General features: G+C 44.7%; 1 protein-coding gene across 3 annotated transcripts in view; it reads right to left on the bottom strand.

Moving 5' to 3' along the window:
* PNPLA4 (patatin like phospholipase domain containing 4) overlaps positions 1-25,905 on the bottom strand; it is a 113,143-nt gene that overhangs the window by 5,902 nt on the left and 81,336 nt on the right. The window contains exons 7-8 of one of the 3 annotated variants that reach the window (XR_011485869.1): positions 18,507-18,659; positions 17,067-17,589 (exon numbers count right to left, since the gene is read on the bottom strand). The exons of 1 other annotated variant lie outside the window; for it this stretch is intronic. Coding sequence is in view for 1 of the 2 variants with exons in the window: in XM_070462121.1 (XP_070318222.1) it covers positions 18,630-18,659 (30 nt within the window). In the remaining variant the exon portion in view is untranslated. Of the gene's footprint in view, positions 1-17,066; positions 18,660-25,905 lie in introns of those variants that run through there. One more of the 3 variants, XM_070462121.1, reaches the window with a different exon arrangement.

The raw sequence follows: 25,905 nt of genomic DNA, 5'->3' as shown, positions 1-25,905 counted from the left end.
CATTAATCTCCACTCTGCCTGACCCAGGGCCCTTCTCTTCCCAGAGCTCACCGTGAGACTTATTGAGCCTCCAGTCTCATATATTATTTACAGGGTACCATTGATTTATACAACTTTTCCTTGGTCGGAAGTCTGGTAATTCACTGGCCCCATATTCAGTCTGACCGCAGGAAGAGGTACCATTTGCAAGAAGAGTGTTTCCCCGTGCCTGAAACTGCTGTACTGGGTTTTATCTGGTTGGGTCAAACACAAATGCTATGGAGGTATAATAGCCCAAAGCAAGAGTGGATGGTTTGGCGAATCGATGCTCTAGGTATAGGGGAAGAACTGAAAAGAAACGGTAACTAACTATTAAAAAGTGAAATGGCTTAGAAAAAAATGAGAAATAGAAACTCTCCCAGTGGTCCAGTGGCTAAGACTCTGCGGTCCCAATGCAGGGGCCCTGGGGTTCGATCCCTGGTCAGAGAACTAGATCCCATACACTTCCATCAACTATCCACATGCCACAACTCACGAATCGATAAAGAGGTAGATCTAGATACATAGAGAGTTAGAAACAAATGATTTCCTTACCAGTGCCAACATGAAGACATTTGAAGGCGTTGTAGGTGCTTCTAGAATTTTTGACAATGGAGATAAAGAAATAGGATACATACACAAGTACGTCCCATCTCTTTGTATTAGAGAACGTCTATTCCTTACTGAGACATCCATTTGTTGCTGTTGTTGAGTTGCTAAGTCGTATCTGACTCTTTGCAACCCCGTGGACTGCAGCATGCCAGGCTTCCCTGTCCTTCACTGTCTCCCGGAGCTTGGTCAGACTTACGTCCATTGAGTCGGTGATGCCATCCAACCATCTCATCCTCTGTCACCCCCTTCTCCTCCTGACTTCAATCTTTCCCAGCATCAGGGTCTTTTCCAGTGAGTCGGCTCTTCTCATCAGGGACCCAAAGTATTGGAGCTTCAGCTTCAGCTCAGTCCCTTCAATGAATATTCAGGGTTGATTTCCTTTAGGATGGACTGGTTTGATCTCCTTGCCGTCCAAGGGACACTCAAGAATCTTCTCCAACACCACAGTTCGAAAGCATCAATTCTTTGGTCTTAAAGTACAGTAGCTCATCTATCTTCCTAAAGTTATCTGAATACTAGAATCTTGGCTCATTTCATATTTTTTGATGTCCGCCCACTTAAAAATAAATAAAACTAAAATACTGCAGTAAAAATAAAAGTCAAAATCTTAACCCAAGTGGGTAAAGAAGGGTTAGTGGCAGTCTGGGAATCCCTTTTCTTCTTTTTGCTGGTTCAAAATCAGAAAGAAAGGTGATCAGGGTAGTTCTCCCTGTGAGCTTGTCAAGGTCAGACCTCTTGGCAAACACTAGCTCCTCGTGGGAGGGTCCCTATCCATTGACCTTTAGCAGAACGTAACTGGTCTACCTGATATTGTTTATGGGTTTCGGGACACGGCTCCCCAGAAGATGCTGCGTAAGGATGTAAATTTTGTTGTTGTTATTATTTAGTAGTTAAGTCGTGTAGGACTCTTTGTGACCCCATGGACTGTAGCCCCCACCCCACCCCAGGCTCCTCTGTCCATGGGATTTCCCAGGTAAGAATACTGGGGTCGGTTGCCATTTCCTTCTCCAGGGATCTTCCCAACCCAGGGATCCAACCCACATCTCCTGCATTGGTAGGCGGATTCAGCCACCAGGGAAGCCAGAGGTGTAAATATCTCAGTATAAGTGGAGATGGCTGATGAACATAGCTGCTCCCTCCTGTATCAAGTTTGCTTTCACAAACATGGCTTAGAGCCCTTATGTGTCCAACCTGGGTCAGAGTGTCAAGTGAAACAAGAAAGGGCTCTAGAGGAGTTAACGATCTGAGACCTGCTTTGCCTGTGTGAAATTATCAGTGAAATTTGACAGTGAAACTCCAATACTTTTGCCACCTGATGCGAAGAGTTGACTCATTGGAAAAGACCCTGATGCTGGGAGGGGTTGGGGGAAGGAGGAGAAGGGGACGACAGAGGATGAGATGGCTGGATGGCATCACCGACTCCATGGACATGAGTTTGAGCAGACTCTGGGAGTTTGTGATGGACAGGGAGGCCTGGCGTGCTGCGATTCATGGGGTCACAAAGAGTCGGACATGACTGAGCGACTGAACTGAACTGAACTGAAGATTTCAGAATGAATTCTCATTTGATAATTCAATGCATCTATCTTTATGCTGATATTATTTTAGTCGGTATTCCTTCATCAGTGTTGTCCATAAACACAAGTATGTGCAATTTTAATACTTCAGACCATAATGTCCACTTGCATGCTAAGTCAATTCAGTTGTGTCTGACTCTTTGCGACCCCGTGGACTGTAGCCTGCCAGGCTCCTCCGTCCATGGGATTCTGCAGGCAAGAATGCTGCAGCAGGTTGCCATTTCCTCCTCTAGGGGATCTTCCTGACTCAGGGATCAAACCTGAGTCTCTCACACCTTCTGCATTGGCAGGTGAGTTTTTACAACTAGCACCACAGGGGAATCCCTAATGTTCATGTGGTTCTGTCATATTTTTTCTTTTTTGTAAAAGAGACTAAAAATTAATGCACAGAGCACCCAACGTTAGAAGATTGAAGAAATAGTAAAGACATGTTTCTCTGAGAGTACATCTCCCTTTCCTCAGAGTTCCTTTTTTATCTCCTTTTTGTTCGCCTTGGTTTATTCATCATGTTAAAACTTGAGCTAACTCTTCAGTCATTCTGAACTGTCCAGTTCATTTGGAGAGTGACACAGTAAAATGTCAGCTGGTAGCTCTTGTTGGTGCTGGAGAAGACTCTTGAGAGTCCCTTGGACTGCAAGGAGATCCAACCAGTCCATCCTAAAGGAAATCAGTCCTGAATATTCATTGGAAAGACTGATGCTCAAGCTGAAACTCCAATCCTTTGGCCACCTGATGTGAAGAACTGACTCATTAGAAAAGACCCTGATGCTGGGAAAGATTGAAGGCGGGAGTAGAAGGGGACGACTGAGGATGAGACGGTTGGGTGGCATCACCGACTCGATGAGTTTGAGCAAACTCTTGGAGATAGTGAAGGACAGGGAAGCCTGGTGTGCTGCAGTCCATGGGGTTGCAAAGAATTAGACATGACTGAACAGGTGAACAACAGCCACCAGTGGACTTTTACAACTGGATAACTCAGGAGAGACCATGAACTTTCCCTGGGGGTACTAGCACGCACAGAATCTCAAGCTCTTCCCCTGTGGGTTGGCCAGTTTCTTGAGAAAGGAATACTGGCTGTCTGCAGTGGGGGCACTGGAAGCTGGTGGGGAAAGAACTGGACAACTCAAGAGTTTTGAATGAATGACTTAGCCTAATTCACTATTTCAAGGTCGTGTTGACAATAAAAATAACCAATAATCATATTGGAACTTTGCAACAGAAATGCCTGAGATTACAAGTCAATACAGTAACACCTTCCAAAACTATGTGAGGGAACTTCCTTGGTGTCCCAGTGGCTAAGCCTCCTGCTTCCCAATGTAGAGGTCCCAAGTTCCATCCCTAGTCAAGGAACTAGATCCCACATGCTCTAACTAACAGTTCACATGTCGAAACTAAGACCCAGTACAGGCGAATACTAAAAAAATTAAAAAATTAAAAAAAATAACCTTTGGGAAAATTATGCCTCACATATACTGCAGGACTGAGCAAAATTATTAATCAATTATGAATGTGAAATACTAATATTTGTAGATACTGAAAGTCTCCGAAATGTACCTCTTTTCTGAAGACAGTCCTGAAGACTGTGCCCGACCCAAAGAGAAGCAATGGCTGGTAAAGATATAGGAATGCCAAGATGACAGAGAAGTGAAAGGGATTCTAAGAGTTACTGCGAAGAAAAATATTGGGGCGGAAGGTATATAGCATGTCTGGGGAGAACCAGCCCAGTGGTTCAGGATGACGAGGGGATTCAAATGTTGCTGAGGACACAGGTTTGATTCTATGCAAGAGGCTGTTGTCCAGTCCACAACAGCCTTCGTCATAAGGGCTTCCTGGGTGGCTCAGTGGTATAAAGAATCCACTTGCCATGCAGGAGACGTGGGTTTGATCCCTGGATCAGGAAGATGAAGCCCACTCCAGTATTCTTGCCTGGGAAATCCCATGGACAGAGGAGCCTGGTGGGCTGCAGTCCATGGGGTTGCAAAAGACTCGGACATGATTTTGCATCTAAACAGCAGCAGCCTTTGTCATCTCTGTATTCCCAAGTTCAGCGGAGCACAGTAGCAGGCTCTGAGCGGAAGTGCAGTCAGTGAATACAGAGTAAGTCCGTATCCGATAAGTAGGTGAGTGGCCAAATGACCAGGCTCCACATAGTGTAAGAAGAGACGGGTTGTGACCCTTCTTGTACCTGTAATTCTATCCAGGCAGCGTCCAGAAAGAAAACATGAAAAAAGAAAAAAAAAACAATGCTACAAAGACACTCACAAACCATTCATCAAAGACTGTTTTTACAAACACAGAAATAAATTAGCTCCTTAATCGATTCTCAAAAGATGCAATTTGCTGCTAAAACATCATGCCCTTACAATGAGATGGTGGTCACAGTTGAAGTAACTGTGTCTCTCCACAGAATAAAATCGTTTCTGCCATGGAAATCAAACAAAATGCCACAAGATGTGCGTGTTCACTGAGACTGAACTTCCTGGAATACCTTTCCTGAGACATCACTGGTGCTTTAACAGTTGCTTCGTCCCCGCCGTATAAATTATTCATTACAGAGATGGAATATCACTAATAGAAATCGTTTCTGGACGTTAACAGGGAAATTACGTGCAAAGTTCTTCCAGCTGGTATGAGTTATTGTGATAACTGTCTGATTTTTTTTAATGGGTAGAAGGCAACGTTGAGTGGTGATAAAAAAGCACGCTTGTTTATGTGGAGTTCCGTGCCCGTCTCGTCTCAGCAGTGGCAGCAGAACTGTTAATGCTCTATCTTTCCCCTCTTTGGTTCACATCTTAAACGCACTGACCAGGGAAACTGAGTCTCCATTTATTTTTATAGACTCATGTGCTTGAGCTCAGTCGCCCAGCTGTGTCTGACTCTTTGCATTCTTTTGGACCGTAGCCCCGCCAGGCTCCTCTGTCCATGGGATTTCTCCAGGCGAGAATACTGCAGTGGGTTGCCACGCCCTCCTCCTGGGGCATCTTTCCCGACGACCCAGGGATCGAACTCACGTCTCCTGCATCGGCAGGTGGGTCCTTTACCACTGAGCCACCAGGGGAACCCTGTACAAAGGGGACGGATATCGAGCTGACCTTAGGGGACAAATAACTGACAGATAACTACCTGACCTTCGGGGAACTAACTCACAGGCTAGTTACGCACCACTATACATACTGCATGCACCACTATCCACACAGGAAAGGGCAGTGAACCATTAGTTTGAGAAGCATCACTCCAACAGATTTTATCTTTTAAAATAAAAATCTTACTGGAGGATAGTTGCTTTCCAATGTCGTGTTAGTTTCTGCTACCCAGCAGAGTGAGTCAGCTACACGTGTACATATATCTCCCGTTTTCTGGATTTCCTCCCCATGTAGGTCACCTCAGAGGACTGAGTAAAGTTCTCTGTGCTAGACATCAGGTTCTAATGAGTGATCCGTTTCATTCATAGCATCAATATCGTCTATGTGTCAGTGACGACCTCCCAGTTCATCCCACTCTCCTCCTGAGAGAGTCATTTCCTAGGCAGGTTGATAAGAAGTCTAGGGGTCCCCAAGGAGAGAGAGGTCTGAAATAATCAAGGAGGAAGAAAGAACAAACTTTTTACTTTTTCCTCTACATTCCTTAGGGTTATATAACGATGATGTATCCTGCCCGAGGACAGTCTCTGGATTAAACCTTCTGGCTAATTCTGTTATCTTAAAACATAAATTATGGGAGTAGGTCTGGTCTTTACAAGGATGTAGTGTATATGTGTGTGTGTGTGTGTATACATGTGTATATATATGTATGTGTGTGTGCCACAGCTTCTTTATCTGTTCATCTTTCAATGGACATTTAGATTGTTTCCATGTCTTAGCTATTCTAAGTAGTGCTCTAATGAACATAGCGGTGCCTGTGTCTCTTTGAACTAAGATTTCCTCTGGCTATCTGCCCAATAGTGAGATTTCTAGGTTATACTATTGTTCTGTTATTTTTTTTTTAGTTTTTAAGGAAACTCCATATTTTTCTCCATAGTGGCTGTAACTTTTTTGAATATGTCGCAAAATGTGTCTCCATTTAAAAAAGATGTTCTTGACATCTCTTAACAGCTCTTTCGGTTTTCTTAAATTCAAAAGACTGGGACATACTTGGTGGAAAGCGTGGCTGCCTATCCTCGGGCCACGGAGGAGGTCACGTTTCAGACAACCGGGAAGGTGGTGAAGGGGCAGTCACGTGGCTTTCTGGGGAAGAGCTTTCTGAGTCAGCAGCCCAGGTCCATGCCTTGGATGGGCGACTGGAGCATCCAGGTAGGTCCTGAGTCTTGGTCTGAGTGCAGCTGACACTGAGTAAGATGAAGAAAGCTTAAGAAGAATGCAAGAGAAGCAAGGACTTTTTTTCCCTGCGTTCGTGTGTGTGAAGGTTTGGTTGCAGACTGAGTTTTGCATTGCCAACAGCACCACAGATGTCAATGGGGACCTAGAAAAGCCCATTGTCAGTACAGAGATGTGAAGAAATCCTGCCTTAAGAGGAAAATGGAAAAGAAGAACTGAAGGACGAGAAAGCGAATCTTATTTTTCCTGAGGTGTTTTAATGCCAGGAGGGAGCTTTGGGGGCAGTCCCTGAAAGAGAAGATGGAAATAGAGATTTATGTTTTCCGTCCTTGGTGGTGGGTAATGCTGGGAGACACATAGCCTACTTCCATTTAATTTTCTTTTAAACCTTTTCATTTTGTACTGGGGTATAGACAATTAAGAATGTTGTGATGGTTTCAGGTGAACATCAAAGGAACTCAGCAATACATATACATGTATCCATTCTCCCCCCAAACTCCCCTCCCATCCAGACTGGCTCCTAACATTGAGCAGAGTTCCCTGAGCTGGACAGCAGGTCCTTGCTGGTTCTCCACATTAAATCCAGCAGCGTGTCCATGTCCATCCCAGACTCCCTGACTATCCCTTCTCCCCATCCTTCCCCCTGGTGACCATAAGGTTATTACAGAGTATTGAGCAGAATTTCCTTCTCAGTACTATCCCTTCCTCCCATCCTTCCCCACTCACCACCATGAGATCATTCTCTCAAGTCTGGGAGTGTCTGTTTTGTGAGAAGGTCATTTGTATCATCATGTCTTTTTAGAGTCCATATGTAAAGCGTGTCATATGATACTTCTCTTTCTGTATCTGACTTGATTCACTCAGTAGGACAATCTCCAGGCCCACCCATGTTGCTGCAGATGGCATTATTTCATTCCTTGTAACGAGACATAGCCTACTCCTGCCTGGAAGGGTTTAGTTCAGCCATGGCTATGGATAAAATGATTGAGAGAGGGGGGATAATTGTGGGGGTGGCAAATAAGTCCATCCTGGGGACTTCTTTGGGTGGTGTGCGGCTACAAGACGGAAGGGTGGATGTGTAGGCTTGAAGACTGGTATTGGTAAGTGGGGAGATTGGCAGGCGAAGCTTGTGGAATCTTTGCACTGAGAGCATGTGTTTGCCACTGAGGTATGACTGTCATGAACTGAGACCCAGGCCGGAGAGAAGGAATGTCGCCATAGGAACCTGCAGGAGAGAGGACAAGGTCGGATCTCCAAGTCCCCTGCCATTTGGAAATGTGGTCTGCAGGACAGCAGCATCAGTAGGAGCCGGGAGTTATTTACTTATCACCACCCTCTTTGGCTTCCCCGGTGAAAAGAAAGTGAAGTCGCTCAGTCGTGTCCGACTCTTTGCGACCCCAGGGACTGTAGCCTGCCAGGCTCCCCTGTCCATGGCATTTTCCAGACAAGCGTCCTGGAGTGGATTCCCATATCCTTCTCCAAGAGATCTTCCTGGCCCAGGGGTTGAACCCGCGTCTCCCGCATTGCAGGCAGATGCTTTACCATCTGAGCCGCCAGGGAAGCCAGTGGTAAAGAAGCCGGCTGCCAACGAGACACAGGTTCGATCCTTGGGTTGGGAAGATCCCCTGGAGGAGGGCATGGCAACCCACTGGGGTTGCAGTCCCTGGGGTCGCAGAAGAGTCGGACAGGACTGAGCAACTTAGCATGCTAGCACACAGCCTCCCAGGCGGTCAACACTCCAGAATCTGCACTTCCTCACCATGTCTGGGTGAGTTCTAAGCCAGCTCTTCTCAGACTTGCATACCCGATTCCACAGTCTGGATGCCCAGACCGCACTCCAGGTTATTCCCCGTGAGAATGTTTCGATGGTGAGATCCCAGCGTCGGTACGCTCGCCAGGCCCCCAGAGGACCGTCGCATGAAACCAGTTGTGATGACGGAGGGTTCTGCGTATGCAGGCAAGTGAATGAGCGCGGGGAAAGCCCATGGAGGGGAATGACCCTGGCTTTCAACGGACCATTCTGCCGCACTGTGGGTTTTCTGCGGCTGGAGAGCAGAATACACAATCACGTGGACTGAACGGGACTTGAGGTTTCTGCCGAGTAACTGAGAACAGGGTGGGGGTGGGATTCCACTTGCTCCTTGGCATTCTCTTCCCTTCCCAGGGGAATAGCTCCATTTGTAGCTGTCCTGCTCTTTAGTTTTCTGAAGAAGATAAAAAAGGACTTTTTTTTTTTCTTTTCCAAAGTTGAATATACTGCTTTGAACTCTGCTTTCTCCTCTGTATCCATCGGATTTTCCCATCAGAGATATGCAAACCTCTGATAATATAGTGGAATACCCCTGTCCTCTGTGTATGTCTATTACATGTAGTCAGGGGACTGATTTTATTTACGGTTTGAACTTGAAGGAACTCAAAACCACATCAGTAAATCTATGTGACCCCAGGGCCTTGACCATTATCCCCTCCCCACCACCACCTTTTGGTTTTATTTCCCTCCACCCCCCCTTTTTTTTTTTAATTTGCACATCTGTGTCTCTTTTTCTGTTTTGCATATAGGGTTATCATTACCATCTTTCTAAATTCCATATATATGTGTCAGTATACTGTATTGGTCTTTACCTTTCTGGCTTACTTCACTCTGTATAATGGGCTCCAGTTTCATCCATCTCATTAGAACTGATTCAAATGAATTCTTTTTAACGGCTGAGTAATATTCCATGGTGTATATGTACCACAGCTTCCTTATCTATTCGGCTGCTGATGGGCATCTAGGTTGCAGACTTTTGGACTCGGTGGGAGAAGGCGAGGGTGGGATGTTTTGAAAGAACAGCATCGAAACATATATATTATCTAGGGTGAAGCAGATCACCAGCCCAGGTGGGATGCATGAGACAAGTGCTCGGGCCTGGTGCACTGGGAAGACCCAGAGGGATCGGGTAGAGAGGGAGGTGGGAGGGGGGATCGGGATGGGGAATACGTGTAAATCCATGGCTGATTCATGTCAATGTGTGACAAAAACCAAATTATTTTGGTTTTGACAAAAAAACAAATTACAAAAAAGCAAAAACTAATTACTTTACAATACTGTAATTAGCCTCCAAATAATAAAAATAAATGGAAAAAAATAAATAAAAAAATAAATAAAATTTGCACAGATTTCCCACTTCCTCTAGAATCCTCCAGTTAATTTTGGTCATTTATATTTTTCAAGGACATGCTCCACTTTGTTAAGATTTCGCAGTTTACCCATAGGGGTGTGTGTATCGTACTGCCTTGTGAATCTTTGAATCTGATCTCTGGGTCTGCCCTGGTCACACTTTCATGCCTAATTTGTTGCCGCCCTCTTCTGCCTTATTCTGGGCCTTCTCATTGAGTTTTGCAGAGCCTTGTCTGTTTTCCTGATCGATTCAAAGATGGATTTCCCGGGTTTACAATTATTCAGATTTCTCTTTCGTTTTTATGAAATTTTTAAAAATTATATATAGCATCTTTCTACTACCCAAAGTACAGTGTACATGTAGGAACAAGGAGTGACCAGCAGTTATTAGAGAGTGCTGTGTGACATTTGATCGCTGTCTGCAAAGATGTTTCATATTGTGTGTGTGTGTGTGTGGGTGTGACCACGTGGCATGTGGGATCTTAGGTCCCCAAACCAGAGATAGAAGCCATGCCTCCTGCATTGGAAGGGGAAGTCTTCACCACTAGACCACCAGGGAGGCCCCTGTTTCCTATGCTTGCATGTACAGATACCATCCGCCCAAGTGCAGTCGCTCAGTCGTGTCCAACTCTTTGCGACCCCATGGACTGTGTAGCCTGCCAGGCTCCTCCGTCCATGGGATTTTCCAATCCGCCTACGTGTTTGTGAATTAGCCTCACAGTATCTGCTGCCTTAACCACCTTGTGTTGGCTTATTCTTGCTTCGACAGCAGAGAAAGTGATGGAACTGGAGAGGAGCGTCAGGCAGCCTGGAACTCAAATTTTCAGCCTCTAATTTTGCTTTGTAACAAGAAACACATGTCTTACCCACTCTGCAAGGCGTCCCTACCACCCCACTCAAGTATTTTCCGTGGAAGACTTCTAAGGATATTTCAATTCCTGTTTTCGGGGAGGGGGGGGGATTTGGTTTGCTCCTGTTGAATGTGATGATGGTAGGCTTGTTATTACTATATTGTCATCAAAGTGTGTGTGTGTGCATGCTCGGATCAAAGAATATTTTCAGAATTATTTCTTTCTAAAAATGAGTTGAAAAAATGACTATAACATTCTTTACCACCTAATGCATCATCCTTTTGATGAATCTATGCGCATACACTTGCAAGAACGGAAACTATATTTTCTGCTTCAAAGGCCGACAAGTTAATTTTTATCTATTAACAAAGATTATTGATCACTGTGTACGTATTCTCTACATTTTCATTTATTTCTGTGGACTCATTCTGTCAAAGGCTAGGAAGGCAAACAGGATCTTTGCATTTCAGAATACACTTTGTGAGTACATTTCAAATGTATTCGGATGCGTTGTCATTCACCTCATACATATGCATGACTGTGATACCTCCATTGACATTTTATCTTAATTGATGAGTGCTTTCAAATTTTGTCCTTGACATATTTCAGTATCAAATGTTTCAGCAAATCAAGCCTACTTCCAGATAAGAGACTTTCTTAAAACTTCTGTTTGTGCAGATGAATTGGGTAAAGACTTGGATCATCCACTCTGTGAATTTTAAAAAAGATTTTAAGAAAGATAAAAAATATAAACTCCGCTCTTAGTACTACCTTGATGAATCCCATAGGTTCTGAGTGCTCGTGTTTTGTCATTCGCTTCCAGGTATTTTTATTCTTCCTCTCTGATATCTCTGTGGCCCCTTGGTTATTCAGAAGCATATTATACAACCTCCGTGTGTCTCTGCTTTTATAGTTTTTCCCCCTGTAGAAGCTATCTCATCTTAAAAGCACTGTGGACAGAAAACGTGCTTCAAACGGTACCAATATTTTTAAAATTTACCAAGGCTTCATTTGTGGCCAAATATGTGATCTATCCTGAAGAATGTTCCACGTGCATTGAGGACCAGCGTCAGTCTTTACTGAGGAGCGGAGTCATCCTTTACTGAAGACTAGAATCAGGCTTTAGTGAGGACCAGAGTCAGGCCTTACTGAGGACCAAAGTCAGACCTTTCTGAGGTGCAGAGTCAGGCCTTCCTGAGGTTCAGAGTAGGTCCTTACTGAGGACCATGGTCAGGCCTTACTGAGGATCAGAGTCAGTCTTTACTGAGGTCCAGAGTGAGGCCTTACTCAGTACCAGAGTCACTTTCGCAGCTCCAGAGTCAGGTTTTACTAAGGACCACAGCCACGCTTTACCAAGGACCAGTGTCAGGTTTTACCAAGGACCAGAATCACGCTTTAGTGAAGACCATATTCAGGGTTTACTTAGGCTCACAATCCAGCCTTTTTCGGACCAGAATCAGGCTCTACACAGGGCCAGAGTCAATTTTACTGAGGACTAGCGGCAAACTTTACTGAGTTTCTGACTCAGACTTACTGCAGACCAAAGTAAAGGTTTACTCAGGACCTGAGTTTTTCTCAGGCCCAGTGCAGACTTTATTGAAGACTGGAGTGTATCTCGCTTTCAAGCTTTACTGAGGACCAGAGTCCAGCTTGGCTGTGGGTTGCAGTCACACTTACTGAGGACCAGACTGAGGCGTTATTCAAGACCAGAGTCAGGCTTCACTGGGGATCAGAATCAGGCTTTACTGAGGACCAGAATCAGGCTTCACTGTGGACCACAGCCAGACCTTACTGGGGACCACATTCGAGCTTCAGTTATGTCCAAATGAGGCTTTATTGAGTGCCAGATTGGGTAAAGCCTGACTCTGGTCCTCAAAAAGCCTTCTGTGCTCCTCAGTAAGGCCTGACTCCGGTCCTCAGTGAACCTGCCTTAAGCCCGATTCTCCTCCTTACTAAATCTCTCCGGACCGAACTCCCGTCTTACTGCGGTCCACACTCATGCCTGACTGTGGCCCTCACTATGTCCTGACTCTGTTCGTCACTGCAGACCAGCTCTGGTCCTCACTAACAGCTTCCATCTGGTCGTTGTGAATGTCTGACTCTGGACCTCACTGTAGCCTGAATCTGGCTCTACTAAAGGTAGACTCTCATCCATAATAAATCCTGCATCTGGTCCTCACAAAACCCGCAGTCTGGTCCTCGCTAAAGCATTGCTCTTATCTCACAAAAGCCCGACTGTTAGTCTATACTAAAGCCTGACTCTGAGGCAATATAGCCTGTGGTACTCCTTACAGCTTCAACTGGTCTTCATAAAATTTACTGCAGGCCTCACTAAAGCCTCAGCTTAGTTCAGTCACTCAGGCGTGTCTGACTCTTTGCGACCCCATGGATTGTAGCACGCCAGGCCTCCCTGTCCATCACCAACTCCCGGAGTTTACTCAAATTCTGGATGGACACCGACTGTCCATCCAGTCGGTGATGCCATCCAACCATCTCATCCTCTGTCGTCCCCTTCTCCTCCTGCCCTCAATCTTTCCCAGCATCAGGATCTTTTCCAATGAGTCAGTTCTTCACATCAGGTGGCCAAAGGACTGGAGTTTCAGCTTCAGCATCAGTCCTTTGAATGAATATTCAGGACTAATTTCCTTTAGGATGGACTGGCTTGATTTCCTTGCAGTCCAAGGGACTCTCAAGAGTCTTCTCCAACCCCACAGTTCAAAAGCATCCATTCTTCAACACTCAGCTTTCTTTATAGTCCAACTCTCACATCCATAAAAGCCTCATTCCTGCCCTAATGAAATTGTCTCTGGCGCCTCCTAATGGCTGACATTGGTCCTAAACAAAGCCTGAGTCAGGTCCACACTGAACCTGACTCTGGTCTGTCCTAAAGAGTGACTCTGGTCCTGTATGCAGAGCCTGTCTCTGGTCCACACAATCCTGACCCTCGTCCTCAGTAAAGCTTGCGTCTGGCCCGCACTAAAGCCTCACTCTGGTCCTCGTATAGCCAGATATTGATCCACCATACATCTGAACCATTATCCCCAGTAGTCTGACCTAGTCTTAATACTGTCTGACTCTGAGCTTTTCTAACGCCTGACGGGTCCTGAATAAAACCTGCTATATTCCCCCGTAAAGACGGCTCTGGTCTACACTGCAGCCTGTGGACGTCAGTAATGCCTGACTCTGGTCCTCACCGAAGCCGGACTCTGATCCATGTGTGGTGTGCTTAATCACTCAGTCGTGTCCAACTCTTCGCGACCCCGTGGACCCTGCAACCTGCCAGGCTCCTCTGTCCATGGGATTCTCTAGGCGAGAACACTGGAGTGGGTTGCCACGTCCTCCTCCAGAGGATCTTCCCGAGCCAGGGATAGAACCCACGTCTCCTGCATCTCCTGCATTGGCAGGCAGGATCTTTACCACTAGCGCCACCGGGGACGAGTCTCTTGAGAGTCCCTGGGAAGCCTGGTGCCTTTTGTAAGAGCTAACATGATTCCCGTTTTGCAAGCTGGAGGTTCTAGAGCCTCATGGGAAGTGTTCTGTATTCCCCACGCTGACACTGCCTGCTCACATCCGTGTCACGGTTAGACTGAAAGGCCAGGGTAAGAGCTTCATTTTTGTGCTTTCTCTAATTTCTTCTAGCCTGTAGTAGTAAGCAAATGAAGCGCACGTCTCAAGTTGGCAAAAAGACTCCTAGATAATGACCTCCTCTAGGCATCATTGCATTTTCCCATTTAATCAATGATTTCATTACTTTACGTGGGGCTTGGCAAGGCACCCCCTTCTCTCTGTGTTTCTATCTCTCATCTTCTTGTTTTTTTAAAAAAAATTAGTTCCTGTCAAAACTATTCGCACAATTTTAAAATATTATAAAGCTCCACGTTTATTTCCTGTTAGCACGCTGTCTGGACCATATTATGTAATATCATTATTGAGATCTGAGATTTTGACAAATGACCACAACAACTCCGTTGATTCATTCTGGCGTGTTATAGGAAAAGACATTATTGGTAGCAGGGAATGCTCAGTTTCAAAACACTGTGGAGTAAATATGAGTGCAGGCTTTGCCTCTGTTTTAGCAGCGGGTGATGGAATAATGGGTCTTTCCCTGGTAGTTAAGACAGTAAAGAATAGGCCTGCAATGCAGGAGACCAGGGTTCGATCCTTGGCTCAGGAAGATCCCCTGGAGGAGAGCATGGCAACCCACTCCAGTGTTCCTGCCTGGAGAATCCCACGGACAGAGGAGCCTGGCAGACTTCAGTCCCTGGGGTCGCAAAGGGTCAGACACAACTGAAGCGACTTAACCATAACGTACACCTAAGATATCACAGGAGGAAACAAATGATAACATGGACTCTCCACTTGGGAAAGTCAAGAATTTTTTTCTGTTAGGAGGAAAATGTAATTTTCTCGTCTCTAACTTTGGTAAGAAAGTTTCCACATAGGAAAAAGATGATGTTCCTTTTTCTCTTTGAAACATTCCTTATACTTGTGCTGAGAAGGGTGTCCGTGTATGTTTGTGTGTGTGTATACATTTATATATAATCCTAGAGAGGATGGAGTTAAACGGGTAAAAATAGCAGTCATTTTAGAAATCTAGATTTGAAATAGGTATAGACATGCAAGGGATTCCCTGGTGTCTCAGCCAGTTCAACCCCTGGGTCAGGACAATCCCCTGGAGAAGGAAATGGCAACCCACTCCAGTACTCTTGCCTAGAGAATCCCACGGATGCAGGAACCTGGTGGGCTACATACCACGTGGTCGCAGAGAGTTGGACATGTCCGAGTGACTTCACTTTCACTTTCATAGGCACACAAGGCAAGATGTTTTACTATGGTACATGATGGATTCCTGAACCACTGTGCACAAACACACACACACACATACATATATGATGCTGGGAAAGATTGAGGGCGGGAGGAGAAGGAGACGACAGAGGATGAGATGGTTGGATGGCACCACCGACTCGATGGACACGAGTCTGAGCAAGTTCTGGGAGCTGGTGATGGACAGGGAAGCCTGGCGTGCCGCAGTCCTTGGGGTCGCAGAGAGTCAGACACGACGGAGCGACTGAGCAATAACAACAAATACATACATACACACATTCGTTAATAAGCCGGGCTGTCTCCCTCCTGAAGTCACGTTTGGACAAGCCCACTTTATTTGTAAGTATGTAAGGACGCTTTGTCTCTGTGACAATCCCTGCTCTATTTTGTCTTTGCATATATCTCGAAACAAAGGCATCAGTTTTGCGAGGTCACAAAAACTTTTTCCATTACAAGTCATCTTATACTTCAAGGAATTTTAAACCTGTTTTCAGGTTCCATTCTTCTCCTATCCTCCTTACGTCACGATGACTTCAACAGTGAAGTCTGTATAGATAATTAATTTCTGCAAGAGAGAAAAATGTTGATCGGCAGTTTGGCCCCTCAACGTCCAGATGGCATTTATGATTGGAAAACATACAAAGGCACTGACATGCATTTTAGGATGAAAGGCAAAGGAGGCCGTGTCTGCCCTCATTGGTGCCCCCTCTCTGAAGAGGAGCCTGAACAATTCACTATTTTTACGGGAAAGATAACAAGTCTGTTGGGGCTTACCAGGCAGCTCAGGAATAAAGAACCCACGTGCAGGAGACGCGGGTTCCATCCCTGGGTCGGGAAGGTCCCCTGGAGGAGGAAATGGCAACCCACTCCAGTATTCTTGCCTGGGAAACTCTAGGGACAGAGGAGCCTGGCAGGCTACAGTCCATGGGGTCGCAAAGAGTCAGACATGACTGAGAGACTAAACAACAAGTCTGTTGGGCTGTTATCCTTTCTCGTTTTGTCATCCTCATAACAACTTCAAAATAACTATTAATATTCACAAGACGAATAGACTTTGTTTTGGGAGATCAGTGTCTTACCAGCTAAGAGAGGATTAGAATCTAGGTTTGTCTGTCCATAAAAGTCTGAGCTTCTGTTCCATCTTCTCTCTTGTTTTCTGTCAGAGAATCACTACGGTTAACCGGGCAACTCACTCCACTTGGCCGGCTCCAAGGCCCTGAGATCTCTCTCTTCCAGGAAAACCAGAGAGGATGCAGTTAAAACAGGTAAAAATAGACCAGTAGTCTTAAAAGTCGAGATAAGAAACAGGAATAGACGCACAAGGCAAGATGATGTTTGATTACGATACATAATGGATTCCTGAAATGCTTAAGTGTAATTAAAGATATAAAAAGGACAGAGGGAAACTTGTAGAACCATTATGAATACCCAGCACTGTGATGAGATGCTGTTTTGAGACACAGCACTACTTGGAGACTCTCCTCCCATACCAAAAAGAAAAAGAAAGAAAATCGAAAGAGAAGGCAGCTTAGGGGGACAAAGACGATGCAGACGTGGAGCTGGGTGCAGCTGGTGCTGACCGATGGAGTTCGGGTAGAAGGGAGGAAGTGACGGAGCCTTAAAGACCACTCTGGGTGGTAGAAACATTTTTCTAGGGTGCCACATAAATGTCCCAATTTTATTGGCAATTGAATAAAACAGACAACAAGTCAACGGCAGCCTATATCCTGGAGATTCAGTGTATTTAACTTTATTTTGCAGGGAGTAGCACATCCACAATTTGTTTGGCAATACCTGAAGGAAGCCATATTTCTCTTAATATATACCACAAATTAAGTTTGCATGCATGCATGTGTGTGCTCAGTCGTGTCCGACTCTTTGCGACCCCATGGTAGCCCTCCAGACTCCTCTGTCCTTGGAATTCTCCAGGCAAGAATCCTGGAGAGGGTTGCCATTTCCTCCTCCAGGGGATCTTCCTGACCCAAGGACTGAACCTGTGACTCCTGTATTGGCAAGCAGATTCTTCACCACGGGCACCACCTGGGATGCCTGAAAATCGGCCCTACGTTGAATGCTTTCTCGGCACCCTTCCCCAGGACATTTCTTGAGGGCAGGTGTCTTTGACAGGACTGTGGGCCTTTTGAATACAAAGCATCCAGAAGGCCTGGTTTTAAGTTGTTGTTACAGGAAGTGGCCACAAGAGGCAGCATTTCCCAATGCTCTGCTGTGGTTACCTGGGAAACCAGAGGTTGGGGAAAGTCATGTTGCTTGGTTGTGGATCCCAGCGGAAAGGGCCACAATGAACACCCAAGGGCTTACGACTAATTACCTGAATTCTAATTTTATATTGGAGTGTATAGTGGGTTTGATCACCTTCAGGTGCATCTGTGTGGATGCAGGTGGCATCATCTCATTCACTTTTTATGCATTAGTCGCTCAGTTGTGTCCGACTCTCTGTGACCCCACGGACTGTAGCCCACCAGGCTCCTCTGTGCATGGGATTTTCCAGGCAAAAATGCTGGAGTGGGTTGCCATTTCCTTCTCCAGGGGATCTTCCCCAACCCAGGGATTGAACCCGGGTCTCTTAATGTCTCCTGCATCGGCAGGCAGGCTCTTTACCACTAGCGCCACCTGGGAAGCCCATTTATTAACAGCAATATAGCTAAAATTTGCAATATTAATTCAAATATCACATCATGCTTGTGAGTTTTGGTCATATCAACACAATCTGAATCAATATATTGGCTGGGACAAGAACTTTGTTTGGAGTTTTTCCATAAGATGGTAGAGCAAAATCAATGAACTTTTTGGCCAGCCCAATAGGAGACTCTCCTCCAGTTGGCCACCTTTGGAGTACAAAGAAATTCAATACTGTGAAATCTCACAAATGAGATTAATTGTGTACAAGCACAATTTTTGACTCACACATTTTCAGGGTCAGGGGTGACAGCAATTAAGAGAACAAGAGATACATGCTAAAGTGCAGACAGAAGATCCGCATAAAGTGTGTATCTCTGAACTGCAGGATATCTTGTGCATCTGAAGATGACTTAGCCTGGAAGAATCTTCCCACCTACCACCCCAGCACTCCCACCCCATTTAAACTTTAGAGTCTACCTCTGGCCAAACGGGAGCCAGCAGGGGAAGTTACCAACACAGCTGCTGAAGCTGGACACGTGAAAACTCAACGGTCCTTGTGACTTCCTTCATGCAACAAAGTGAACCAGAAGGGGGTGGTCCTCGCGTGCCTGGACGCGGAAGGAGGAGCTAGGAGTCAGCCTCTCTTTGCAGGCAGGGTGAACTTCTAAGAGAGAGGAAAGGAATGACAATCTGAACACAGGGCCACACCAAATGCCTACCTGGAGGTCCCCTTGGAGAAACCTCGCTCATATGTGAAAGGAGAAAAAACAAAGAGGCAGTCAAGCCTTTCCCCCAATACCCACCCCTTTTAAACCCTGGAGCAGAGGTTTTGTTACATCAGCTCTATCTCAGACTATCAGGCGTTAGATCCTGGAGGTTGGGAAGCCCTAGCTTATGAGTTTCTGAATGTGGACAATGTGGATCTCTACCATGATAAAAACAAACTCACTTGAAGATTAATATGTTCTCCCATCAAGACAAGGTACGGTTCCCATTTATTGCCTTCCTGATCACCAAAATTTGAAAAGATTGATGCTGTCCATTGTTGATAAAGGTGGGGAGAAAAATGTTTTCAGAAGCTCTTAAGAGTGTGTCTTATTAAAGCTTTCTCTGCAGGGGAGTTTGCCTAGAATCTTTCAGTTTCAACTGTGCATTCCCTTTGAGCCAGCAATCCTTCCTGAAGTGCTTTCTCCTATGGAAATACTTGCAGTGTTCAAAGATGGCTGCAAAGAGATCAGTCTAAGGGAGCCTGAGTAGGAAATGATCCTATGAGTGAGCATGTTCTTCAACAAGGGCAACGTAAAGGTAGTAATTTAAAAGACTTATTTCTTTAACAACAAGAACAAAACAACCCAACTGAAAAATGATTGTGCCGTGTGCTTCGTCACTCAGTTGTGTCTGACTCTTTGCGACCCCATGGACTGCAGACCACCAGGCTCCTCTGCCCATGGGGATTCTCCAGGCAAGAATACTGGAGTATGTTGACATGCTCTCCTCCAGGGGATCTTCCTGACCCAGGGATGGAACCCAGGTCTTCCGCACTGCAGGCAGATTCTTTGCCGACTGAGCCATTCCAAGACTGAAATAGACATTTGTTCAAAGGAGACAAGGAGATGGCCAATAGGCACATGAAAAGGTGCTCAGTACCGCTATTTATTACGGAGGTGCAAATCGTCAAATCTACAACAAGCTACCAGTTGTAGTACCCCACACCAGTCAGAGTGGCTATCATTAAAAAAAAAAAAATCTACAAGTAATAAATGCTGGAAAGAGTGTAGAGAAAAGGAACTCTCCTACAATGTTGGTGGGAATGTAAGTTGGTGCAGTCACTTTGGAAAACAGGATAGCAGTTTCTATGAAAAAAAACTAAAACTAGAACTACTTTATGATCTTTCAATCCCACTCCTGGGCACAGACCCAGAGAAAACCATAATGTGAAAAGATACATGTCCCCCAAGGTTCGTAGCAGCACTGTTCCCAATAGCCAAGACATGGAAATAACCTAAATGCCCACCAGCAAATGAACGGATAAAGATGTGGTATGTTTATCACAATGGAATATTACTGAGCCAAGAAAAAGAATGAAACCATGCCATTTTGTATCCACATGGATGGACCCAGAGATTATCATACTAAATGAAGTTAAGTCAGAAACAGAAGGGTATCACATGATTATCACTTATATGTGGAATCTAAAATATGACCCAAATGAACTTAAATCTATGAAACGGAATTGGACTCATGCAGAACAGATTGTTGGTTACCAAGGAGGGGGAGGGGACGGATGAATTGGGAAGTTGGGGTTAGCATGTGCAAACTGTTATGCACAGAACAGATAAGTAAGAAGGTCCAACTGTGTAACACAGAGAACTATAATCAATATCCTGTGATAAAGTATAAAGGAAAATAATACGGAAAACATGTAGATATATAAGTGAATCATTTTCCTGTACAAGAGAAATTAACCCAACACTGTAAATTAACTATCTTCAATTAAAAAAACACTTAAAGAATTACTTCTTTGATTTGCTACTGGATGGGGAATATTCTAATAGAAATTATGAACCATCTCTCTTTTTGTACTTAAAAAAAAAAAAAGATGTATTTTTGCATCTGTATTTCTACTCTCAAAGAAACAATCAGATGCCAAACGGATAGTAATGACTATTCTTAATATATGGATATGGGGGATGACTTGAATAATTTTTCCTCTGTTTTTAAATGTACATACACATTTTTTACTATGTGCCTATACCATTTTCAATGAAAATACCACACACATTTTCAAGTAAGCTTTAGTGCCAGAGACGTGAAGGTTCTAAAACACTCAGAATCCATGTTGTAGAAGGCAGCTACCCATTGCAAAATTTGTGGCTTGATGGTTTCAGAGGTTTTCCTGTATGTTTGTTTTATTCTTAATACGTCTTCTGACTTGTGTGAAGGAACTAAACTCACCTGAAACTAACGTGTGACGTGTTGACAGGCTCAGAAACTTCTCTTATCTTCCAAACAACGCTGAGGGGGAAATACTTCAGCCCACATAATAACAGTTTGGAAGTGATTTTGCATGTAAAAGGGGAATGTAAAAATAAACGACTTTTTCTCTGCAAAACTTCAGAAATATAATATTTTTGTGAACGTTGTCACAGATTATCTGGTGTTAGAAAAGGTAAAAGGAAACAGAATGTGGACCAGGCTTGAAATGAGCAAATCCATCAGGAGTATGAAGATACCACATTTATGAAAATGCCATCACAATCAAAAGGCATTACCGGTACGCAACTAAGGACAGTTGTTCAGTCGCTCAGTCGTGTCCAATCCTGTGTGACCCCATGGACTGCAGCACGCCAGGCTTCCCTGTCCTTCACTATCTCCCGGACTTTGCTGAAACTCATGTCCACTGAGTTGGTGATGCCATCCACTCACGTGAATTATCTACGTGCAGTAATTCAGTACCCTGCCATTACTTCTGCTTGGCATCATTCTGTATTCAGTATTTTTACATTTTCAAAAGCCATAAATAAAAGTTTGTCTCTTCCCCTTTTTGCATGCCTGTTCTGCCATAAGCAGCCTTCTACAGACTTGTAGATTATTCGGGAAGGACAAGATAATGGGAGCTAAAATAGTAGGTGAGGAGCATTTTTGCACTATATGCTAAACTTTCCATCTGTCTATCTGTATTTATGGCTTCTACAGAACCTGTTTTTATTTCCCACAGACCAATCTGATTCTCCAATCACGGCTGGTGGTCTTCTGTGAGGGTATTCAGCTACTATTTCTTGAGCTAGGCAGATGGCAATCAAAATGCAACTTCATAATTTTATTTTTCTAGCCACTGTCCAAAAATTTGGACAGACTCCTGGCGACAGAACTGGCGGTACTTTGAGTTAAAACAGGTTGGGACACGTGTTTAGTTTGTACACGTGAGGGATAATCACAGGCATGTACTAGTTGGCAGAACCAAACACTGAGAACAACAGTCTTATCATCATAATGGTCATCAGTGACAGAACTCAATCAGTTCAGTTCAGTCACTCAGTCGTGTCCGACTCTGTGACCCCATGGACGGCGGCATGCCAGGCCTTCCTGTCCATCAGCAACTCCCCGGAGTTTACTCAAGCTCATGTCCATCGAGTCGGTGATGCCATCCAACCATCTCATCCTCTGTCATCCCCTTCTCCTCCCACCTTCAATCTTTCCCATCATCAGGGTCTTTTCAAATGAGTCAGTTGTTTGCATCAGGTGGCCAAAGGACTGGAGTTTCAGCTTCAGCATCAGTCCTTCCAATGAATATTCAGGACTGATTGCCTTTAGGATGGACAGGTTGGGTCTCCTTGCAGTCCAAGGGACTCTCAAGAGTCTTCTCCAACCCCACAGTTCAAAAGCATCCATTCTTCGACACTCAGCTTTCTTTATGGTCCAACGCTCACATCCATACATGACCACTGGAAAAACCATAGCCTTGACTAGATGGATGTTTGTTGACTAGATGGACCTGCATCAGAGGGAAGACAGAACTCAGTCCCCGGGACTAAATGGCAGATGGACAAGCGCGGTAGAAATTTCCAAGAGCTGCACTGACCTAGACTCTCTCCTGTGACTGGACGTGACAAAGGCGCCCTCAGGACCAACGACGGCAGAGAAGGCAACTCTGGCCTGTGTGACGGACGCACGTGGTACTGAACAAAGCTTATAATGAACTGTATTACATGAAGAAGCTGAGGTGTCCAGATCAGGTGACAGCTTGGGAGGAAAGCTGGGATTACCAGAAAATAACAGTGACCAGCTGTCGGAAGCAGTGATCTTGGACCCTTCACTTGTGTCTAGGAGGCAGAGCACTGTAAAAAGCAGGACCTCTCTTGTCGAGTCATCGACTTGGGAGAAATCATCTTGGAAGGGGCAAACAATCCCCATGACCTGGATCAGCAGTAAGTACTCTGGTTGGCGAACCAAATCCTCCAACTGCGGGCAGCTCGCATGCACCTCGTCTTCACGGTGTGTGGGACCCTCGGAACACTGGACATGTACACAGTGGGTAAAATGGATGAAACCCAAGACAGCCCTAAAAAGGAGGCAGAGGGGGGATTTCCCACGCGGCCCAGTGGCTGACACTCTGTGCTCCCAATGCAAGGGGTCTGGGGTTCGATCCCTGGTCAGGGAACTAGATCCTACATACTGCAACTGAGAGTTCACCTGTCACAATTAAGACCCGGCACAGCCAAATACCTAAATGAACATACATATTATTTTTTTAAATGAGTAAGAGGGAAAAGCCTTCCTGGTAGCTCAGTTGGTTAAGAATCTGCCTGCAATGTGGGAGGCCTGGGTTTGAGTTGGGAAGAGCCCCTGGAGGAGGGCATGGCAACCCAGTCCAGTATTCTTGCCTAGAGAATCCCATGGACAGAGGAGGCTGGCAGGCTACAGGCCATGGGGTTGCAAAGAGTCATCAGACACGACTGAGCGACTATGCACAGCACACAGGAGGGAAAAAGAATATAGACCGTAGAGAAACACGATTAAATTTATTAGCACTTTTGGCCTGATTAGCCTAAGTGAGCCAATCCAATTTTCAATAAGTTTAATATTCTGTGTGTGTTGTGCTTCATACAGTGCTTAGAAACATTTAAGAAAATCAGATATGTCAGACTGATTTGAATTAAACAGAAAATTCATTAGGTGTGTAATCAATATTGAAATGCCTATAGAAATTGAATCAGTTTAATTAATAAGCTTTCGCTGTATTGATTATATCAATGAAATATGGCTACTTAGAAGAATGCGATACAAGTGAATCAGGTATCAAAGGAGAAACAGTGGTATTTTTCATGTATATAACTGTTTTTTATATTAACGAATCTAGCAAAATGAAAAAGGACAGATGTATCAATATCTCACATTGTCTTTAGCTAGTAGAAATGGTCAGGATTAAAATTAAACTCTAGAAACGCATGGTGGTAAAGGATACAGTGTTCTCTGGAATATGGTAAATATGATCCGGAAAATACAGAGGATATCATCAGTAACTGAGAATATGGGATCTAAAAATATTTAAATTAGGTAATAGGAAGTTAATAAGGTCACTCCATGGAAGTATTTGTTGGTTATTAATAGAATTAAGTCTTGATGGAGATTGGAGAAGGGCATGGCAACCCACTCCAGTATTCTTGCCTGAAGAATCCCACAGATAGCAGAGTCTGGTGGGCTATATTCCATAGCATTGCAAAGAGCTGGACACAACTGAGCAACTTAAGCATGCACACACTTAATGGAGACATGCTCCATCAAAAGGAAAGTATGTGGTATAACTCAGCAATTGAAAGAATAATGTGAAAAAATCAAAAGATGAGGCACAATAAGTAAAATTAAAACCTATATACACTTCCCTTATAGCTCAGTTGGTAAAGAATCCGCCTGCAATGCAGGAGACCCAGGTTCGATTCCTGGGTCAGGAAGATCCCCTGGAGAAGGGATGGGCTACCGACTCCAGTATTCCTGGGCTTCCCTGGTGGCTCAGCTGGTAAAGAATCTGCCGGCAATGAGGGAGACCTGGGTTTGATCCCTGGGTTGGGAAGATCCCCTGGAGAAGGGAAAGGTTACCCACTGCAGTATTCTGGCCTGGAGAATCCCATGGACCATATAGTCCATGGGGTCGCAAAGAGTCGGACACGACTGAACAACTTTCACTTTCTTTCTTTCTTTCATGCTTAACCCTGCATCTGGATGGGAGGCGGGAGCCACTTGAAATAGAAAAACATAACTGAGGGTTTCAAAGTGATGGTGGGAATAAAGAAGTTTGAAGGTGCCTCAGAAACCAGCATGTTGAGGCATTCAGTAGGTGGTTGGACCCATGGGCCTAGGAGTCAGACAGTGGAATGTCTGGACTGGAGATAGAGCTTGGGGGTCATCAGCCAACAGAATCCAGGTGTAGATCCTCTGTCCGACTGGGAAGAATGAGTGAGAAAGCATAAGGGTTGGCAAGATGATCTGAGATGACCCAACGTTCTAGAGGGAGGGGACATATGTGTACCTATGGCTGATCCATGCTGATGCATGCCAGAAACCAACACGATATTATTGGAAAGCAATTATCCTCCAATTAAAAATTATTAAAAAAAAAAAAAAAGCTTCCTAGCTGGCACAAGTGGTAAAGAACATGTCTGACAATGCAGGAGACACAAGAGATACAGGTTCGATCCCTGAGTAGAGGAGATCCTCTGGAGAAGGGCATGGCAACCCACTCCAGGATTCCTGCCTGGAGAATCCCATGGACAGAGGGGCCTGGTGGGCTACAGTCCATGGGCTTGCAGGGAGTCAGATGTGACTTAGCGACCTAGCACGCAGGTAAGCTCTTTGCTCATGAACAAAGGTAAGGGGGTAAATACAATGTTTAAGGAAGGGTGGATCCTACCGAGTCTGTAAAAAGAAGGCTGGGACACGAGTGAAGCAACTTGGATGCACATGGCGGAAACCAATACAAGTTGTAAAAATTTCTTTTTAATTATTTTATTTATTCTAATTAGAGGCTAATTACTTTACAATATTGTAGTTATTTTTGTCATACATTGACATGAATCAGCCATGGGTCTACATGTGTACATTTTTTTTTTAAAAAGACTTCCTCAACTCATTTCTCTTAATGCATCATTCCACCTAGCCACATCCAGGGCAGCTCTGACACTACAGCATCTTCAGGCCGTGACCTTCCGCTCTCCCGTTTCTACTTTCTCACCATCAGAGTCTGTATTCCCTTTGCAGGTCTCATTTTAAGCTCTTTACTTGTGGTACAAAGCAATTTATTGGTTTCACAAATAGTTGAAATAAATGATCTCAGCTAGCCTTACTCCTTGGAAGGAAAGCTATGACAAACCAAGACAGCGTATTAAAAAGCAGAGACATCACTCTGCCAACAA

This window comes from Odocoileus virginianus, chromosome Y (genome assembly GCF_023699985.2).
Source record: "Odocoileus virginianus isolate 20LAN1187 ecotype Illinois chromosome Y, Ovbor_1.2, whole genome shotgun sequence".
Classification (NCBI taxonomy): Eukaryota; Metazoa; Chordata; class Mammalia; order Artiodactyla; family Cervidae; genus Odocoileus; species Odocoileus virginianus.
This window is presented reverse-complemented; position numbering and strand designations above follow the sequence as displayed.